The sequence below is a fragment of the Arvicola amphibius genome, chromosome 6 (genome assembly GCF_903992535.2).
Source record: "Arvicola amphibius chromosome 6, mArvAmp1.2, whole genome shotgun sequence".
Lineage (NCBI taxonomy): Eukaryota > Metazoa > Chordata > Mammalia > Rodentia > Cricetidae > Arvicola > Arvicola amphibius.
This window is the reverse complement of record NC_052052.2, coordinates 14,183,964-14,204,554: the sequence shown is the minus strand read 5'-3', so window position 1 is coordinate 14,204,554 and position 20,591 is coordinate 14,183,964. Positions and strand designations below refer to the sequence as shown.

Genomic DNA, 20,591 nt, shown 5'->3' with positions numbered 1-20,591 from the left:
AGAACCCGAGAGACTTGGCCTTGCTCTCTCCTTGCTTAGGGGTCCAAGACTGCAGACTCAGAGAGGGGCCCCTGAGGCCTTAGACATAGGGGTGCCTGCGCTTCTGAGCACAGGAAATGGCATTTACCTAGGGTCTGGAATTTGCTGTCTCCTGCAGCTGAGGCGTGTTCTCTGAGCATGGTCTGGGACCTTCCAACACCAGAAGACAAGTCTTTCCACTGTCGGGTCAGGTTCCGGAAGCTGACCATTCGGAGCATGGCACCTTCGCGGAGGACAGGGAAGGTCAAGGCATCTGATGGGCGTGAACCTGTTGGTTCCTGCCCTTTTCCCAAGGCTGACAGCAGCCAACGAATGGCTCTTTTGTTTTTCAGTTAACTTAAGGTAGGCAAGCAAGGCACAGCAGAAGACTAAGAGCCTTGGGGCCAGAAAGATCTGGGTTTGTACTCCAGCCCCATCGTGCACTAGCTGAATAGGATGTGAGTTCTGAGCCTCAGTTTCCCCATCTGGAAAATGGGGATAACCATCTCTATCACCAGGTGAATGTAACTGCTGACATTCTGTGAAATGTCCCATGTCCCAGCCCCTCCTCCTACACAGATCCTTGAAGCCCCAAGCACTGCCAACGGAAGGCAGAAAGGTGAAGCCAACTCCCTAAAGCGTATTTAGGAGGCCACATTCTCAGAGGTCTTTAGCCTATCTGCTGTTTCTTAAAAATAAGAGTTGTGTTTCTGGGAAGATAGCTCAGTCAGTAAAGCATTAAAGACTTGAGTTTGAGTCCCAGAACCCACGTGAAAAAAGTTTGGTGTGGTAGTGCACACTTATGATTCCAGTGTTGGGGAGGCAGAGGCAGGAGGATGCCTAGGACTCACCATCTGTCTGTCCATCTAACTAGCCTATTCACTGAGCTTCCAGCCAATGAGACTGTCTCAAACAAACAGCACTTGAGGAACAACACTTGGGGTTGACCCCTGGCCTCTATATGTGGGCACGCGTGCGCATGCGCATGCGCACACACACACACCCACCCACACACACTCACACATGCATGCACGCATACACACACACATATGGTCACACACCTACAAATACACAAATAAACAGAAAACAACAGTCTCATTGGGGAATTCATTTGGAAAAGCTGTAGACCACAGTCTGTTTCCCGGCATCTTGATGTGCACCAGCACTTTAAGGGCTCTGAGACCTCCTGCAGCAGAGAAAGCCTTGGGCTTTATTTAACCCAGGGTCCTTGAATGCACTTCCTGACTTGATATTTTCTATTTTTTTGCACTAGACAGCTATTTGCAGGCTAGGAAATAGGGGCTTTGGTTTCTTAGCACAATATGGGGAGAGCTGGGCTAGACTACAGGGGCTTTATGGTTTGGAGTAAGTATCCTGGGTCCTCCATCTCTCAGGCCGGCCACAGAGTCAGAGCTGGGTGAGGGGAGAGAGGGGAAGCTTCCCGAAAACAGGAGTGAGGATACAGCAGGGCCACAGCCTCTGGTCCAGCTTTGGTAGACTGAGCTGGAAATGGGGAACTGGGAATGGAGGATCATTTTGGTAACACAGATAAGGAAAAGGGCAGGGGAGGGAAAAAAGTGGGGAGGAGGGTATGTTTGGGTTTTAAACATCTTTCTGGAGATCTGGTCAAGGAAAAAAAAAAGAACTTCAAGCTTGAGGCTGTAGCTCAGGGGTACAGTGCTTGCCCAGCAAGCCAGGCCCTGGGTTCCATCTTTAGCAAGACTAGCAAACAAACAAACATACAACAACTAAGGACAGAGCCCTGAAAATGCCAAGAAGGTGAAATTCAGAAAAGAAAAACCCCAGAGTTACAAAACCAAAAACAAACCAACCATGAAAAGTGTCCTCTACACCAGTTGTTCCCATCCGGGGGGGTCAAGACCCCTTTGGGGGTCAGATGACCCTTTCATAGGAGCCGCTTATCAGATATCCACATTATGATTCACAACAGAAGCAAAATTACAGCTATGAAGTAGCAGTGTTAATAATTTTATGGTTGGGGGATCACCACATGAGGAACTGTATTAAAGGGTCACAGCATTAGGAGGGTTGAGAATCACTTGTTTACACAGATACACATAGACATCACAGACATGCACAGAAACATCACAGATACACACAGACATCATAGATATACACAGATCACAAATACACACAGAAACATCACAGACACAGACATCATAGATATACACAGATCACAGACATCACAGATACACACAGACATCACAGATACACACAGACATCACAGATACACACAGAAATATCACACACACACACACACACACACACACACACACGTGAGGATCAGAGAACAACTTTCTCTCCTTAAACCATGTGGGTTCCAGGAATCACACTTAGCTCCTTGGGTTTGACAGCAGATGCCTTTGTCTGCTGAGTCACCTTGCCAGTCCCTGGTTACAATACATTAAGAGTCAGAATGGAGGCAAGAACACAGACTGGACCAAGCTACTGGGAATCACAGCCTAGCTCTGCCTGTCCTGCTCAGTAACCTCAGGACATGTAACCTCCTCTGCCTCTGTGTCCCATCTGACAAAATGGGGTAATAATGGAGTCACTTTGCAGAACCTGTTATGGGGCTTAGATGATCAAAAATATGCTTTAGTGTAAAAACAAAGGATGTCAGTTCTAGGGACCGACCTTGGGGCCTCACACTAGGCGAGCACTTTGCCACTGAGTTATAACTCAGGCTCTCTTTTTTACTTTTTATTTTGAGACAAAGTCTTGCTAAATTGCCCAGGCTAGCCTTTGAGTGTGTAGCCCAGATAGCCCTTGAATTGCATCCCTGGGCACCAATCTTCTGAGTAACAAGAATGACAGGCTTTTGTTAACAGGCTGGGCCTGATGGACGATGGGAGCTCCCTGCAATGGAATACACTGTATTACAGATAAAGCATTTTAGCGTTCTTTCTGGGATAGACTATTTTACACCTGTAGTTTGGAAACAGTGTGTATTGGTATGTTCTAGCTCATGTAACCTTATGGGTCGCTCGATTTCTCTCCATGTAGACACCTGCCAAGAGAAACCAGGACGGGAACAGCATGGAGGTACAAGCTCCCCTTCCTGGGTGGCTGCCACTCTGACCCATCTGTACCTAAGTTGCATCATTCCAGACATTTTGGGGCTCTCTGTCATTCATTGTCCCTCCTGAGATAAACCAAATACAGTAAAGGTGTTTCCTCCTCTCCCCTTCAGTGGCCGAGCCACCTGCTGGGAGCCTTTCTGCTTTCTCATGGCCTTGCACCCCTGTCTGCAGGGCTGCCCTTTCCGGCCATCTCAGCCCCTCCTCAAGTCCATGGGCAAACATACATGCCTTACCGGAGTTGGGGTACTTCACTACCGAGGGCAGGTACCGCCTCTTGTTTATGTCCACAGGCACGAAGGCCGTGTACTTGCTGATTATGTTGCAGGCCTTGCTGGTATGCACGGCGTTCACCTGGTACCGGCGATTGGACCCTGAGGGAGGAAGAGTGAGGTTCACTGCTTGGGATCAGAAAGTATTGCTTGGAGACTCTAGAAAGAGAGTTTGGCCATCAGACTCCATCTTTGGAATCAAATAGGTCTTAAATGTACTAATTAAAGACATCCAGACCAAAAAAAAAATCATCATTTCAAAAAGATAAAGGATATTGTAATAAATTAAGTCATTATCTTAGAATAAAAGATAGACAATTCTCTTAAGTAGCTTGTGTTATTTAAGAAGTATTCTAGCCGGGCGGTGGTGGCGCACGCCTTTAATCCCAGCACTCGGGAGGCAGAGGCAGGCGGATCTCTGAGTTCGAGACCAGCCTGGTCTACAAGGGCTAGATCCAGGACAGGCTCTAGAAACTACAGGGAAACCCTGTCTCGAAAAACCAAAAAAAAAAAAAAAAAAAAAAAAAGTATTCTATGTTGTCTGTATTTTGTATTTGAATCTTGCGGATGACTAATGGGGACCTTGTTACAGGGCTTTGCGGTTCCAGAACAGATAAAACCTATGACATCGCGGAGAGGATTGAACAGCTGCGGCTGGGGAGAGGCTCCACGGGTAAGAGTGCTTGCTAAGAAAGCATGAAGACATGAGTTTATATCCCCAGTGGACAACTGCAAGGCTGAGTGTGGCCATGGCCACCTGTGACCCCTTCTGGGGATGCAGGGAGAGGGAGATAGGAGGACCCAGAGGGCTCGCTGGTCAGTCAGCTTGGTCCCAAAGCCCCAAGCTTCAGGTTTGGTGAGATACTCTTGTCTCAAGGGAACAAGGTAGAGAGTGGTAGAGGGACATACCCAGCATCCTCCTCGGACCTCGGGATATACCTATCCACCATTACCACTCCCACCTCCGCCTAAACGCACACACACAGACACACACAGACAAAGACAGACAGAGACACACAGAGACACACACACAGATACACACAGACACACAAACAGACACACACAGACATATACAGACACAGACACACAGATATACACAGACACAAACACACAGACACACACAGACATAGACACACACAGATACACACAGATACACAGACACACACAGATACACACAGACACAGACACACACACAGATACACACAGATACACAGACACACACACAGATACACAGACTCACAGACTCACAGACACACAGATACATACAGACACAAAGACACACACAGACACACACAGACACACACAGACACACACAGTCTCTCTCTCTCTCTCTCTCTCTCTCTCTCTCTCTCTCTCTCTCTTTCTCTCTCTCTCTCTCTGAGATTTAAAACCAGAGAAGGAGTCCATGCACAGAGGGTCACACAGCAAGTTAATAAGGACCCAAGGTTAGGATTTAGGATGACCTGCCCTGGAAGATGGGCCCTTTCTACCAAGTAGTGAAGCCTCCTTATGGCTTGTTGCCTTCTGGGGACTGTTCCAGAAGCCAGGAAAATGAGGGCTGGGGGAGTATTCACGGGAAGAAAAGAGTATCACACATTACCCTGAAATACAAATGAAATATAAGTCACATAGTATGCAAATGAAGCATAAACTTAGAACAAAGGAATTGTGTAACTCTTCTTGGCCCTTGTCTCTGTTCTCCAAGCAAGTTTCATCCAGATCTCAATAGTCATGTTCTGGGTAAAGGCTGCCCTAGTTCCTGAACTAAATTAGCTCCTGAACCATCCCTCTTGTACATGGCTTAGATTCATGTGTTTCTGAACAGCACTTAATTAATTTTCTGTGTAATTGTTTTGATTAATGCTGGCCTCTGTTAGCCAGTGCCAGGTGCTCCCAGGAAAAGATGGGTTTGCTCTGTTCTATGCCAACCAACCTTCAGAAGCATCTACAGGACCAAGTACCTAGCCTGGTCCCCAGCCTGGTCCCCAGCTGATGGTCAGGAAGTCAATGGGGCCGATGAGAGAGTGCGAGATCTCGGCTAGGTCTAGGGACCTTATAGGAAAGACTCTGCCTCAGAGGAGTTCCTATCACTGTGGGGTCTCCAGAACCAGGCACGGGACGCTGGGTGTGAGGGAGCATGGGGGTGAAGGGATGTAGGAACAGAGGCAGGAGAGAAGGAGGCGGGAAGAGAGGAGAATGGAGGAGGCCAGGGTTGAGGAAGGGGGCACCTCAGGTTGAGGATAGAGTCCCAAGCGCCATTAAATGTGTGGGGGAAAGTTGTGGTGGAGTGTAGACCTCTGAAGACAGCTAATGGCAGGCAGAGAGCCTTGGCCACTGCAGGGGTGTTGGGAGGTGGTAAGTGACAGAGTCAGGGGAGGAAGAATAATAGTGGAACCTTGAGCAGAACGGGGATCCTCCACCTCTCTGCTTCTAAGAGAGGGCAGGGTATGGGTGTGGGGTTTCCATGAGAGAATGGGTGGATCTAGGAGGCAGGCAGAGCGCTGTGCCCCCCCTGGGCAGACTTTGAGGCTGTGGGAGGTGCTTTTATGAAGGGCAAGGATGAAATCTTTCTTGAAGGGGGGTATGGGTTTGGCATTAGGACGTGCTGTGAAGAGGGGTGGGCATATACATACATAGCACGGTGGGCAGGACACTAGGAGATTAAAGGGAATTTCATGTGGTATGGACAAGGCTTTGGTAAGAGATGGGGTGGACATTCAGGCATGGGAGGGGACACTGGGTGGCGTTGCTTGGTTAGATGGTTAACCTAGGGAAATGGCTGAGTTACTGGGACCCCTAGAACAAAGGCTTTGAGGGCTTTGGGGGTGTGGGCAGGACTCTGAAGACTGAGGAGGGGTATTTTCGGCAGTTGGTGGGATACTAGCTGCTAGAGGGCAGGCCTTGGGCTGTGGGCGGGGCTTTGGGAAAGGATGGGGTGGGCCTTGGGTAGTGAGTGGGTGGGGTACCATGCTTCTAAAAGGCTTGCTTCTGGTAGGGAATACGGGCCCCCTCCTCAATCCTGGGTGCTCACCCAGCTCGATCTCGTCCTCACGCTCTGCCAGCTGCTCGAAGTCACGGATGATGGCGCGCGCTGCCAGGTGGTGGAAGGTCTCGCTCCACAGGTCCGCATCCTGCTCCTCCTCCCTCTGCAGGGCTGGCGGTTCCAGCTCAAAGCTCACCTCCCATTGCAGACACTGGTTGTCACACAGGCCTTTGACCAAGGCCTTCCCCTGTACAGGGCCTGGGGTGGCAGGCCTGCAGGGACTGACTTGCTCCTCCGACTCAGCCATGGGCTCCCAGTCTGAGGACATCTCCGTTTCAAAGGTGGAGGGGTGATGGGGTGGCTCTGTGGGTGGAGGGACAAGAGGGCTGAACCTGAGGCCAGAGACAGGGAGCCACCCTGGTGGCAGTCACTTCTAGGAAACACAGAGCTAGCCTCCCTTCCCTTAAGAAGTTGAGGACAGTTTTCTAGTGGACTAGTGCAGCACAGGTGGCTTGGGTTTGACCCAGAGAGGGACAGACAGATCCATCTTTCAGGAAGCTTGTCCCTGAGGGGCTGGATAGACGGGGTGGTACAGTCAGGTTGAGTGGAGAAGATGGGACTAGAAAGTAAGAGTTTGTTCTCAGAGCAAGAGTTTCACAAAGACACAGACGCAGCCACTGGTCCTCTGACCCTGTCACCTGAAATTGGGCCTTTTTGTCCCCTCAAGTCTCGGACCTTGGACACTTACCCAGATCCTCCGAGCTTCGGCTGTCAGGGGCAGACTTAGGGCTGGAACCAGGGTCCAGCTCCTTCATAGGATTCCAGGCCTGGGGCTCCTGGCGAGAGAGCAGCAAGGGCTCGCAGCCTTGAGGCAGTAGAGAGGGCCTGCGGGCCCCTGGGCCGTGCAGTCTGGGGCCCTGGCTCAGGTCATGGCCACCGCTGAGTAAGGGCTAAAAAAGCAAGAGGGGTGGAGGGGAGAAAGGGTGATACAAATGGAGGAGGGGGAGTGGGAGGAGAGAGGCAAGAGGAGTAGGAAGGGTGCAGATGGAAGGAAAGATGCAAAGATGCAGAGGTGAAAGAGGAAGAGGGGAATGGCAAGGAAGGGAATGGGGATGGAGATGAGAGGATGAAGAGGAGGAAGGAGGAATGGGAAGGAGGGTGGAGAGGATGAAAAGGGGATGAGAAGGAGGAGAAAGAGAAGATGGGGAGGAGGAGGAAGGGAGAAGGAGGAGGAAGGGGAGGAGGACAAGAGAATGTGAGAGGAGGAGGGAGGGATGAGAAGAGGAAGAAGAGGAGGGAGGAGGAAGAAAGGAGGAGGGAGGAAGACGAGAAGGAGTAAGGATGGAAGTAGGCAGAGGAAGGGGAAAAAGAGGAGAAATGAAGGAAGAGGTGAAGCCCATGGTGGCTGGTGGCTTGAGCCTCCTTCTTCTGTCCCTCCCAGTTCCCTCTCTCTGTCCCCTCCCTCTCTCTCTGCCCCACAGCTCTTCCCAGTGCTGTCCCCCAGGGACCCAGGGACTCATGGCTGAGTCTCCACCACCCATGAGAAACAGAAACCAGAGAACTCCCAGGCCATGGGTCAACTCCGAGGCGCAGAGAACCCTGTGCCGTGGAGAATTCCAAACCCACTTTCCTTTCTGGCATAAAGCTTCAAACCTTTTTTGTGTGTAGTTAAAATTACCAGCCCTTCCCTTATGTCTCCCCATATGTTGTGCTTAAGAGGTCCTTTCCACCCCCCAAAAAATCTTCTAGAAGTTTTGTTATTTTTGTTTGTGTGTGTTTAAGTCTTTGATTCATATGCAATTTATTTTCCCATAAGGCGAGAGAAACCAGCTTTTACTTTGATTTTCCAAATGGTGCAGATCTCAGCACTGTTTACGGAACACAGTGGGCTCTCCGTGGCTTATCAATTCGCTACACTGTTCTTACAAAGCTTGCATGTGTGTTTAGTGTTGTTTACGGGCTTTTTGGTCTGTTTTGATTTTCATCTATCTGTTCTTGGGCTTGGTATAAACAAGTATCTGAAAGCCAAGGGGTAGATGAGGCAGTGGGGCTCAGAGGGGTTCAGAAATGTATGAGAGAAATGCCTAACTCCAAGACTATTGTGTACCAAGTACATTGAGGGTCCTTGGAGAAGCCCGGAGAGTCCACAGGGGCCAGGTGGTGTGTGGCCCGTGCATATGTGGCGATTGGGAGAGAATGTGGCGGGGAAGTGGGAAGGTGCACTGGAGGTAACGGGAAGCTGCTTGGGCCCACATGCTTAGGACAAGTGATTTCTGTCCTGAAGAGAATGCTTAAGTCATGATGTGGTTTGGCATAGTGGTCTCAACCAGATGGATTTGTCCCCCTGGTTCCAAAGATACTCTATCATGTCCAGGACCAGCCCCTACAGCAGAGCCTTGACAGCAATGATGCTGAGGTTGTTTAGGGATGATCTAACAGGACACTGGTGACCTTTCCTGTGGTGGCTCTGACTCCTATTTTCTTTGCCTTGAATGACTGCCCAGGCATGGAAGGACCAGCAGTGTGAAGGAAGAAAGCAAGAACCCCGAGGGCCAGGGTTTCCTAGTCAAATCCACTGTGTGGTTCTGGGCAAGTTGGCTTACTTCTCTGACCTTCAGTTATGACATCTGTACCAAGTGAGGGTGGATGGTCTCCAAACTCCCTCCTCTCCCAGGTACCATAAAACTTAATGACAAGAATCTATACAGTGTCCTGTGCCAATGGGGAAGTGCTGTATACAGGGCTCGGGCAAGCTCACCAAGTCAGAGATGACCAGTCTGAGGGGTCAACAGGAAGTTTGGCCTTAGCTGGATTTGGATTCTGCATTCTACCCTATGCTATGTGCTCTTGTGTTGATAAACGCTCCATCTTTGTTGTTACGTGTGAGCCACAGCCAAACCAAACTCCTCTCAGCCCCTTCCACCCAGCCCTGCTTAGGTACCTGCAGATCAATCTGCTGGCTTTCTGAGCTGCCCTGATTGGCAAGGTCCTGCACCTTGGCTTTTCTCAGTGGGTGTCTCCTGGCAATCCCAGTGGGATCGCTGGCTGTGGTGGCCCTTGGGGTGGTCTTCTGGCTAGAGATCTGGTTGGTGCTGTACGCCCTCCGTCGCTGGGAGACATCCAGACCTGGACAAGGGTAGCAAGAGGGGGGTGTTATCAGGGTGGAGGGTAGTGGGGAAAAGAAAGGGGTTAATATGTCACTTTCCCGTTTGAAATGTCTTAAGTTCCCATTTTCTTACAGAAATATGTGCACGTGTCTCAGTTAGCATCCAAAGCCTTGCCAGGTCTGGTCCTGGTCTAACTTCTCATAACTGTTCCTTCTGTTGTCTTCGTCATGTATGTGTGTGCTCTCGTGTGTGCGTGCACGCACATGCATGCATGTGACTGATGTGCGGTTTCTTTCTCTATTGCCGTCTACCTTGGTGGTTTTTTAAAATTTGTGTGTTCATGTCTGTGTAGTATTCAAGCATTCGTGTGTGTGTGTGTGTGTGTGTGTGTGTGTGTGTGTGTGGTGTATGTGGTGTGTTATATGTGTTATGTGTGGGTAGTTGGGCACGTGCGTGTAGGGAGGACCCAAAGTTGACGTCAGGAATCTTGGCCAATTGTTTTCCACTCAACTCGTTTTAGATGGGCTCTGTAGAGCGAGCCTCTGGCCCTCTTGCTGGTGTGTAAGAACTTGATTCACCAAGCTATTTCCCCAGCCCCAATCTTAGGATTTTTACTTTTATTTGCATTTATTTCATGCTGAATTTACTCAACGCTATGGAATGTGTCATGCATCTGCCTGTCACTTTTGTGCAGGGGGTCATGCTAATCTCCCCCATATCATCCTAATTTTAGTCCATGTGCTGCCAAGGTGAGCAGGATGTCCCACTGACTGGAGCTTGCTGATAAGCTAGACTGACCAGAGTGCCCCTGGATCCTCCTGCATCCTCTCAACAGTGGACTTTATGCTAGGGATCCAGACTCGCTTTTCCATGCTTGCTCAGCAAGCACTTGACCCAGCGAGCCATCTCCCTGGTCCCTCCTAGCCCCTTTAGAGATGCTGAGTGGTCAGAGGACACTAGAACAGATGAGCAGCCAATGGCCAGTGCTTTCTATGTGCTACACCTCCATGGCTTTGCTTGAGTGCTTCTGCTCCCAGGCACTTCCTCTCCCTTCCCATGACTAAGACCCCATCCTCAGTGGCCCGTGATCTTAGGCAGATATGCTCTTCTCTCCCTGGGGTCACCACAGTTGTGGTCTCTGTTCCTCGGCTTTATCAGAGTTAAGGTCAATTGTGCCTTTGTGTCTAAAAGGGGGGATCTTGAGGGCAGGTGCGAGGTGCGAACCATCCTACTGCCCCCCCCAAATAATCAGTAAATGCTTTTTGAAAATGGCATCAAACTTTACAAAGGCACACAGGTCTAGGTTGACCCCCTCTTTAGTATCCAAGAACTTAGCCAGTTGCTGAGATTCTGCAGTCTCTGTCTCCCAGTCTGTTCTGTGGGTATCAGCATGACCATACCCATAGCTGCTAACTGGTGTGTACCGTGGGTATCATTGTATCCACATGCACAGCTGCTACTGGTCCCAGAGATGGTTTTTATCAAATGTTTAACACGTAGAAACTGGTCAATATAAGGTAGCAACCATTACCACTTCCAAGGATAAGGGAACATAGCAGAGCAGAAAGCAGAGGACCAACCGTGATGGGAGGGGGAGTCTCCATTGCATGGATGGGCATCTTGGGTCTGCCCTGGGTTGAAGATCTTGGCACAGTTCGCACTGCCCGGGCCAAGTCCCTCCTCCTGAGAGTGATAGAAAACAGAGCTGCTGGACTCCTGAGCTTGCAGCGTGCCGTACTTTCGCCTTTTGTCCTGGAGACAGGAGAGGAAAGACGGGAGAGAGCAAAGTTAGGCTCAGCAAGGCCCTCTGTGGGCAGCAAAGGGTGTGAGGGGGGCTCAGGTGGGTGTGCACCTCCGAGAACCAAGCCGAATAAGGAAGGAGTGTCTGCTGGTTTGTTTGGAGAACTGAGGTGAATTTCTGATCAAGAGATGGTAAGCGTGGAGCTGGATATGGTGGCTCACAACTGTGATCCCAGCACTCAGGAACTGTGGTACAAGGCTAGCCTGAGCTACATAGCAAGTTCCAGGCCAGCCTGGGCTACAAAGTACAAGTCTGTCTCAACAACACAACATAAAAACAAAAATGAGAGAGAGAGAGAGAGAGAGAGAGAGAGAGAGAGAGAGAGAGAGAAGAATTTCTTATATTATGGTACTAGTTAATCATTGACTTTGTACACTGGAAAAATTAAAAATGTAATTCTAAATTTCATTCTTGTTTCCTAATAGATAAACCGCGTGTCCTTTCATTTTACTCTTCAACACACACACACACACACACATACACATACACACACACACACACACACACACACAGAGTTCACACTTTGGGAGGTCATGCTTTATTTTACCAAAACCAGACCATAAACATTTATTAGTATCTTGAACTTTGTACGTAAAGCATTCTTTCTGCTGATCATTGTCTCTAACATCTGGTTGTATAATATTCTGCTGCCTTTCGTTGTGAAGCACTTGCTTCATGACTGTTTGTCTTTACTACCGTATGCCCTGTGGTCATCTCTGGGGCAGCAACCTAGGAGTGACATTCCTGGATCAGAAGAGTTGTGTATTTCTGCTTTCACGAGCTATTTCTTAATGGCCTTCCAGGAGGGTAATGGCCAGTCACATTTATATCCACCGTGTATGACGGTGATGTTTATCTGACATCTGCCGGTAGCAGGAGACAATATGGCCAGTCTCACGGGAGAAGAACACAGAACTTGGAAAAATGGTGTGTGTGTGTGTGTGTGTGTGTGTGTGTGCGTACATGTTCATATGTCTGTTCATATCCATGGGACTGTACATACATGGGTCTATGTGTGGAAGCCAGAGGAGACAACCTTGGGTGACATCCTCAACAACGCTCATCACTGTCTACCTCCTTGAGACGGGGTCTTTCAGTATTGTGAGTCTGTCATTAGGCTCAAGGCCTGGCCAACAAGCCCTAGGGATAGATCCTCCTGCCTCCACCTCCCAGCTCTGGGATTACAAGCAGGTGCTACAATGCTTTTCAAGTATGTAGGTTCCAGGGTGAAATTCCATTCTCACATTTGAGAGGCAGACACTTTACCTTGCCTGAACTATTTCACCAGTCTAAGAGGAGGAATTGATGACTTGGTTGGGTCCCTCTCTATAGGAATGTGTATTGATAATCTAGTATCTTTCAGAAATCCAAGTATAATTAAAATTAAATAAAACATGGACCATGAAAAAGAAACATGGAAAAAAAAAGAAACGTGGCCAGTATTTTGTTTAGAATTTTCTCTGTGTAGTTGACTAGTTCACCTTCTATAACACATTCATATGAACCATTAAAAATTCTGGACATTTCATATAGCATTCCAACTATTTCTATAAGCACACTCAATACACAGCCTGTGTCCCAGTACAGAAACATTTCAATACCATAAATGGAGGCTTTCTAGTCCAGTCAGGTGAACCCTAGGCAACTGGACATGTTCTCCCTTCTCCTTTGGCCTTAACTAGGAGTTCAGCCATAGCTGCTCTCCTTCATGGCTTCCCTCTTTCATTTTCATTTTAATACATGTCTACTTTACAAGCAAGTGAACATGTATGTCCCTGTGGTCATGGGTACACATGTGCACACATACATGTGAAGGCCGGAAGACAAGTGCAGGTCACTGTACTTGGCATTTCTACACAGGAGATTGAACTCAGGTCCTCTTGCTAGCATGGCAAGCCCTAAACTGACTGAACCATGCCCCTGGCTCTTGTCTTTTAATATACTAAGTTCATTTTCTACTTAGCCACCTTAGGCATTGAGTTTGTAACTCCTTAAAAACCGGCCATGAGCCGGGCGGTGGTGGCGCATGCCTTTAATCCCAGCACTCGGGAGGCAGAGGCAGGCGGATCTCTGAGTTTGAGGCCAGCCTGGTCTACAAGAGCTAGTTCCAGGACAGGCTCTAGAAACTACAGGGAAACCCTGTCTCCAAAAACCAAAACCAAAACCAAAAACAAAACCGGCCACGATGAGCAACGGGAGAGGGGCCAGGAGGCAGCTCTGCAGACGATCTCCCACACGGCTGAGGTACTTACGGGACTGGAATTGGAAATGTACAAGGAGGCATCGCACACAATGCCGTAGCCCATCAGCCGTTCCCCAGGGAAGAGCGAGCTGGTGCTAACAGGCGAGATCAGGACCTCTGTGGTCTCAGGGAAGACCCACTCCACGGTCACGTCACTCAGCACCGGCGCCATGGCCTTCTTCAAGGATTTGATCATCTGTCGCGGAGCGTCAGAACAGAGTGGACGATGTGTGTGGAGGACGTGGAGAGATGAGGGGACAAAAAGACGGTGAGAAAGTGATCTTGAGGGGAGGGAGGCACAGCAGGCTTGGGGCAGCTGATTCCGCAGGGGACACACACCTCTGAACTCTTTAAGACTCTTGGAATGGATCTTGGGCATCATCTCTGAGTTTAACATTTTATAAAGGAGAAAACCAGAGGATCAAAGTGTGGCTGGGGTGAGCTCAATGGCCCAGCATAGATCTCAGCTTTGGGCCTATCTGGGCTGCTGGAGCCGCAGTACTGGGAGATGCTAGAGGTCCTTCTGTGTACCTTTGGTTGCAGCCGCTCCCCCTCTGTCAGGAACTCCGCACTGCCCTTGGATACAGACGCCAGTCCTTTCACCAGTCTGTAGCAGACACTGGGTCCAATCCCAAAACTGTAGCACCTGGAGGACAGGGACAGGAAGGTAGCTCTGGGTCATTGTCCCCAGTGGACTAAGAGACAGAGCACAGTCCAGCAGAGGCAGCTTAGAGATGGTTCTGTCTTCAGGTAAAAGTCTGGGAAGGAAGAGGAGTTATCATGGACACACACACACACACACACACATACACACTCTACAACCAACTGCCAGTTAGCACTGGCAGTAGTCTCTAGTTGTTAAGTTGTGGACAACTCATACCCCAGAGATAGAGAGAGAGAGAGAGAGAGAGAGAGAGAGAGAGAGAGAGAGAGAGAGAGAGAGAGAGAGAGAGGGCAAACATGGAAAGCATCTCCTCTCAGCATCCTGGAAACAAGGCATTCTGGGAGGTGTAGGTGCTATCCTCTCCCTCTGGTACAGTGAAAACTTGTTCTCATTTGGGTTCCCCCAAACTCAGGCGGCCTGAGGTAATCAGACCCTAGACCCGCAGGTTGGGCTGACCTGGTAGAAAAGGCGTGATTCCGCACCAGCTCCAGAACCTTCCCAGTGTTGCTCACAGCCCCATCAGTAACCAGGAAGAGTAGCCTTGGGTGGCCCTGGTGTACTGGCTGCCGCAGGATCCACTTGAGAGGGGAGAGGATATTGGTGCCGCCCATGTCAGCCCGTATTCTTTGGATGCAGTCACATGCCTTGGCCAAGTTCGCCTGCAGGGAAGGACCATGGCAGGGCAGACAGGTCCTAGGTTCACCACGTGCCTCCTGAGGATGAACTCTCTTCTCTAGCTCTTAGTTCAACCATATACCCCTGTCCTTCCATTTGGAAAATTATCAGCCACTGATGAAATCCATCCCTCGTCAATGTCTTGGAATGTCACCATTTACAAAATAATGACAATATTGTCCTCTCTGCATTCTTCCTTAGGGATATAAGCACCCCCAGAAAAAATGTGGATTTTTTTGAGCTCTTAACTGCTCAGTACAAGTAATCTCCCTGCCTGGTAAGGGAAGCAGGGGGCACGGAGGAAAGAGCACAGCACTGTGCATCCTCAGAAATGAACACTGAATACGACCCTGGCACCGACTCCCATGACACTTTGAGAAGACAATTGTTTCCCCGGCCTGGGCTCCAGATCCCCTCCCTCCTGGACCGACCTGTGGGGACTGGCTCTGGATTCACTCTCCTGCCCCTGGCTCAAGAAGATTCTCTTCCTATATCCATGTTTGTAGGGACTTAGAAGGAATGATCAATACTGAAGCTGGGGTGTGGTTTGTTGGTAGTATACAGGCAAGCCCTGAGTTCCACTCCCAACCGCAGATGAGCAAGCTGTGGTGGGACATGCCTGTAATGTGCTCCAGAGGTGGAGGCAGGAGGACCAGAACATCAAGATCATCCTCAACTACATGTGAGTTAAGAGTCTCCTTATCTTAAAAAATAATAGTAATGGCCAATCTTGTCAATATCAAGTCTTATGATGAATGCATAGTTTTGAATTCATCCCAGGAGACAGGCAAAGATGCATAGGAAATCCATAAGCAAAAATGACTAAGTAGGAAAAACATGGAGGCCACGGAAAGGCCAGCTTCCAGGCTTTGTAAACAAATCAATCCCATTCTGTCTGTGCCATGGGCGGGCAGTCATTAAAATGATGTCACAGATGGGATTGATTTGGCATGAAAATATGTTCCTGATAGACTGGGAAAGTAGGTCGTGTCCCAGTCTGGAAGACCTAGTCCCTGTCTTGAAAATGTGTGTAAACGCACAGAAACGCACAGAAGGTGACCTGGAAACATCGCTTTTCCTTATCATTTTTGTTTTTGTCTGACTGATGGTATCAAGGGAAATTCAAACATTTTATTCCTTTTGATTATCTAGATCTAAAAATTAGCAATCAAAGGTGTTGTTATTCTTGCTTGTTTGAGACAGGGTGTCATGTAGCCCAAGCTAACCTGAAACTCATCATGTAACTGAGGCTGACCTTGAACTCCTGATCCCCTGCTTCCACTTTCCCAGCGCTGGGATTGCAGAAATGTGCCACCATCCCTGGCTCAACATGTATTTCTCTTTTATTTTAAAAATCCATCCTTTACTTTTAGTAGTAAGTAGCCAATGCTGTTCTTCTCCTTCTTCCTTCCTCACTCTGTATGCCCTTCCCAGCATCTCAGCTCTGGATAGACTACCCCAGTTTTGCTGTTGGGGCCAGAGTCCTTTTGTTCCAAACAGCAGCTAAGCTTTCAGGACCCCACAACCACTTTTAAAGCCACCTTGCCATTTAATTGTTCTTCTGTCTGTTGCCATTCATTTCTGTAGCTCAGCCTTGGATCCTCAAGAGATAGGGGCTGTGGTGGGTGGCAGGCCATGGGTATGACAGATGTGTCCCTATCCTCTATCCCCGCTCTCCATGTTCATGATCTCACAGACTTTACTGTAAGGAGCAGGAGACTTCTGAAGGCATCAGCAAGCCTCAGGCAGGCAGCTTCTGAGGCTGTCCCCAGTGTGACCCCATTGCTGTTCCCTTCCCCTTCCTGCTCACCACTGCCCATCACCCACCCAGGTCCAGATTTACCTCTCCTTACCTCATTATAGATCTGACTGGAAGCAAAGACGGTCTTAAATGTAGATCCAAACCCAACGACATTGAAGAGACAGGCCGGCATAAGGCTCTTAAGAGCTACCAACATGGCCTCCTGCCAGGCAAGAAAAGGGATTCTCAGAGTTTAGCAGGGGCTACTGCCACTCTGTCACCACACACCAATGCTGCCATTTCCAGCATGAAGCCACCTCTACAGGGACTTGTCGCCCTACCGGTACCCAGCACTCCTTCTCTCTGTATCTAAAATCTGCCACTCCTGACCAGAGGTTGACCCATCAAATCTACCAGCATGTGACCTCCAATCCATGCACAGGCCTGACTCATCATGAGCACTCTGCAATGGCCTCGCAGTCCCCATCACCTCTTGCTGACCTTGAGAGGTGAGAAGAGCAGGGTCTGCCCATTCCCCTCTGCCAAAGCCAACTTGACATTGAGGGAAGGTTCCATTGTTGATCCAATGGCGTTTGATGCTCATCCAAGACCCCTGCATCAGCATCATCTTATCACTGGTGACACATGCCCAAGGAAGTCTCTTTAACTCATATTTATTAGATGCAAATGGTGTACTTCAAGTATACCATTCAGCAACAGACTCATTGTTATCCCCATTCTTCAGAGAGGGCAAATGATTGGCTGAGCATCCAGCTAGTAAACAGTGCAGCAAGGATTCAGGCATGTCTCTTGACCTCCTGAGTCTGAGCCTTAGCGTCCCTATCTTCTGTAAATGTGCACCACCAGGAGACCTTGGTAAAAGTGCTAACTATAATAGTGTGGGGATGGAGAGAGTACGAGTATTTTCTCTGCAAATATGAGGGCCCAAGTTCAAATCCCCAGCACCCAAATAATAAGCTGATCATGGCTGTGGATACATGTAACCCTAGCAATGGTGGGTGGAGACAGGCGGATCATGAGAACTGGCTGATCAGCCAACCTAGTTGGAAAGGTGAGTTTCAGGTTCAGGGAGAGATCCCTTATTAGAGGCACAAGGTAGAGAATGATAGAGGAAAGATACCCAATATTCTGCTCTGGTTTCTACATGCATGAGCATGGATGCATGAACTTGTATTCTCACATACATGCAACACACACATGTGCATGCAAACACACACACACACACACACACGCACACACACATGAAAGGAAAGAAGAACAGAAGGAAGGAAAAAAGAAAAGAAAGAGAAAATATGAGGAAATCAATGAGGCTGGGTATGGTGGCGCTCAAATCTCAGCACTGGGGATTTGAAGGTAGGGGAATTACTAGCTCATGGGCAGCCTGAGCTATGTAGAAACTTCCAGGCCAGACTGGGCTACATGTGTATCTCAACTGTATACCAAAATCTAGAAAGGAAGCAAGCAAGGAAGGAAACCAGGGAAGACTGGCAAGAATAATGATCAGTGATCAATACCCAGCTGCTATGGTGGGCGGCTGCAGTGTTAGACAACCTCAGTTAACAACCGCATTCCATCGCCGCTATCACATGGAGTATAGAGCAGTGGCCAGGGAGGCAGCTTCAAGTGGAAACCCCACCTTCCCACTAACCACTCGACTTTGTGTCTGCCTGAGCCTCAGCACGGCACAGAGGAAGCCGTACGTGGAGCTGTTACCAACCCAGTGAGGTCTATGTTAGTACAAATGCCCCTAGTTTGTAGGGAAGCGCGTGGAGGCTCAGGAAAGCTGAGGCATTGTTCTGGGTCATAAAACCTGAGCCTCTGGCTTTGACATTCACAAACCCAGCACCGGGTCTGGTGACATGGCACTGGCTGCCCATCCCTAGGACCCACATGGTGGAAGGAGGGATATGAACCCCACAAGTTGTTCTCTGACATCTCCATACACCCCAGAATGTACACAAAATAAATCAAATCAAAAGAAAAAAATTCCCTAATACAGCTCTGAAGTCTTCATTTGTGTTGGCTGTGCCTCAGCCCAGAGGCTGAAATGAAAGGTCTTCCCCTTTACTTCCATATCGTATATTTACGCTCCCCATTCCCTAGCATCTCAGCATAGTTTCAGAGAAACAGACCATAATACTCTAGAACATAGAAGCAAACATTGCCAGTTGATTCCGGCAATTGCCACATCATCCAACGGGCTAAGCGCCACAGCCCTGCAGCCTTCTTCTGTCCCCTTCTGCAAACACTTACATTAAATGCTGCCATTAATGTCCCCGCTGCCTCTCTGCACAGCCTGTGTCAATACATTTTGTGTCTCTACGAAAGAAGTCAATATCTGCTTTTTTTTCATTGGCCACTAATGCATATTCCTGCTGGCAGGAGGCTCTGCTGATCCATACAGATCGCCTCGACTCACACCTATTAGAATTTTTTTTTAAAGCCCTGCTTTTGGCAGCAAGTGGCGGCTGAAGAATGAGGCCAGCTGCCGGAAATTAAATTGCCTGAACTTTCCCCTTTGGCGTGGGCTGTTTGGATTTCTACTCTTCCCCTCCTCCCTCAGCCTTGCGTTCCCTAAAAGTTCTACCCGATGGACCATGATGAATGACTCAAACATTCCCCCACCCCACCTCCCACCAGCCTTATTCTTGGCAGGGCTTTCCCCGAGTAATTTCTGTGCCTTTCTCTGAAAGGGTCATGCTTAGCCGAGTGGACTGCACCAATGCAGAGCCATTTGTGAAGGGATGACCTTGAGCCGAGAGAATGGAACTATAAAAAAAAAGCAAGGGGGAGACTCCACGGGGAAAGGGGACTGAAGGACGGACCAGAGGAAGTCCCTGTCAGAGATTTCTGAAGTGGTAACGGTGGAGAGGGCTGCCACTAACAAAGTGGATTCCTGCTCATAAACAATTTCATTTTAACGATAACAACTTCCTGGGGTGGGTGCATGAGGAGAACGCAGAGACACAGTCCAGGCTTAGCAGGGGTGGGGGTGGGGTGGCGGGGAAGGAGCAGGAAGCAGAGGGCCACATGACATACAATTGCCCTCTCTGAATCAATCCTTTCTTCTCACCTCATAGAAAAGATGAATGAAGTCTACAGCTGAGAATCAGTTTGTCTAAAGCTACATAGCAACTGTGACAGAATCAATTCTGAACCCCGGGATTGCTCCTTCAACCATGCCACGCAGCAGAAATGACATAAACAAGAGAGCTTTGTAAAACCAGATGACATGGTTTGCTTCTCCTAAGCAGCCCATGAAAAATGGATACATATCTGGAAGGCTCAGCCTCTCCACCAGCCCTGTGATACTTGGTAAAGCAGTTCACCCCTTAAGGATCCATTCCTTACCCCAGATATGAGGGACAAGGTATGCAATGCTTTCCAAAGACTGTTTTAGGTTTCTAATGCTGGGGCTCTTTTACGTGATGTGGGTGTGGAAGGGGATCTAGAGAGCCACACTATCTACAAGTGTACTTCAGCACTCCAGAAAGCCCGGACAGCTCCCTGCTTGCCTCCACCTCTGGCGGCAGGCAGGGGTAGAAGGTCCTCCCCAATCTCACATCCCTGTGTCAGGATGCCTCCAGAAGGCTCTTGGCTCTCGTCTATGATGCTTCTGACCTTATTCAAGATGCGGAGGAACTAAGGGGAGTAGGAGATTGCTGGCCTTGTAGATTCCACCTAAGTTCTCCTCTCCTTGTTGAGTCTGTTGCTCTGGAAACAAGAACTTGCTCCCGCCCCCTGGGTGAGGTAAAGAGGAAGGATGGCCTCTCTGGTGACAGGAGAGCTCATTTTCTTCTGGTTCCCCTTCTCTCATTCTCCTGAGCCACAATCCATCCCTCAAGCCAATAAATAGAATGAGGGTGCTTTATGTAGAAGTACAGAGCTAGGCCACACAGGGACAGATGAGGACGCGACAGTTCTTTTCCCTTAATGAGTTCATAACTCCAGATGGGGAGACAGACA

The 20,591-nt window shown here is 49.0% G+C and overlaps 1 protein-coding gene across 1 annotated transcript in view; it reads right to left on the bottom strand.

Moving 5' to 3' along the window:
- The window catches only part of Vwa5b1 (von Willebrand factor A domain containing 5B1), a 40,584-nt gene that overhangs the window by 6,037 nt on the left and 13,956 nt on the right, over window positions 1-20,591 (bottom strand). The window contains exons 8-17 of the mRNA XM_042055284.1: window positions 16,717-16,827; window positions 14,645-14,847; window positions 14,056-14,170; window positions 13,535-13,720; window positions 11,062-11,233; window positions 9,316-9,500; window positions 7,123-7,324; window positions 6,423-6,737; window positions 3,356-3,493; window positions 128-262 (exon numbers count right to left, since the gene is read on the bottom strand). Coding sequence (XP_041911218.1) covers window positions 128-262; window positions 3,356-3,493; window positions 6,423-6,737; window positions 7,123-7,324; window positions 9,316-9,500; window positions 11,062-11,233; window positions 13,535-13,720; window positions 14,056-14,170; window positions 14,645-14,847; window positions 16,717-16,827 — 1,762 coding nt within the window. The remainder of the gene's footprint in view (window positions 1-127; window positions 263-3,355; window positions 3,494-6,422; window positions 6,738-7,122; window positions 7,325-9,315; window positions 9,501-11,061; window positions 11,234-13,534; window positions 13,721-14,055; window positions 14,171-14,644; window positions 14,848-16,716; window positions 16,828-20,591) is intronic.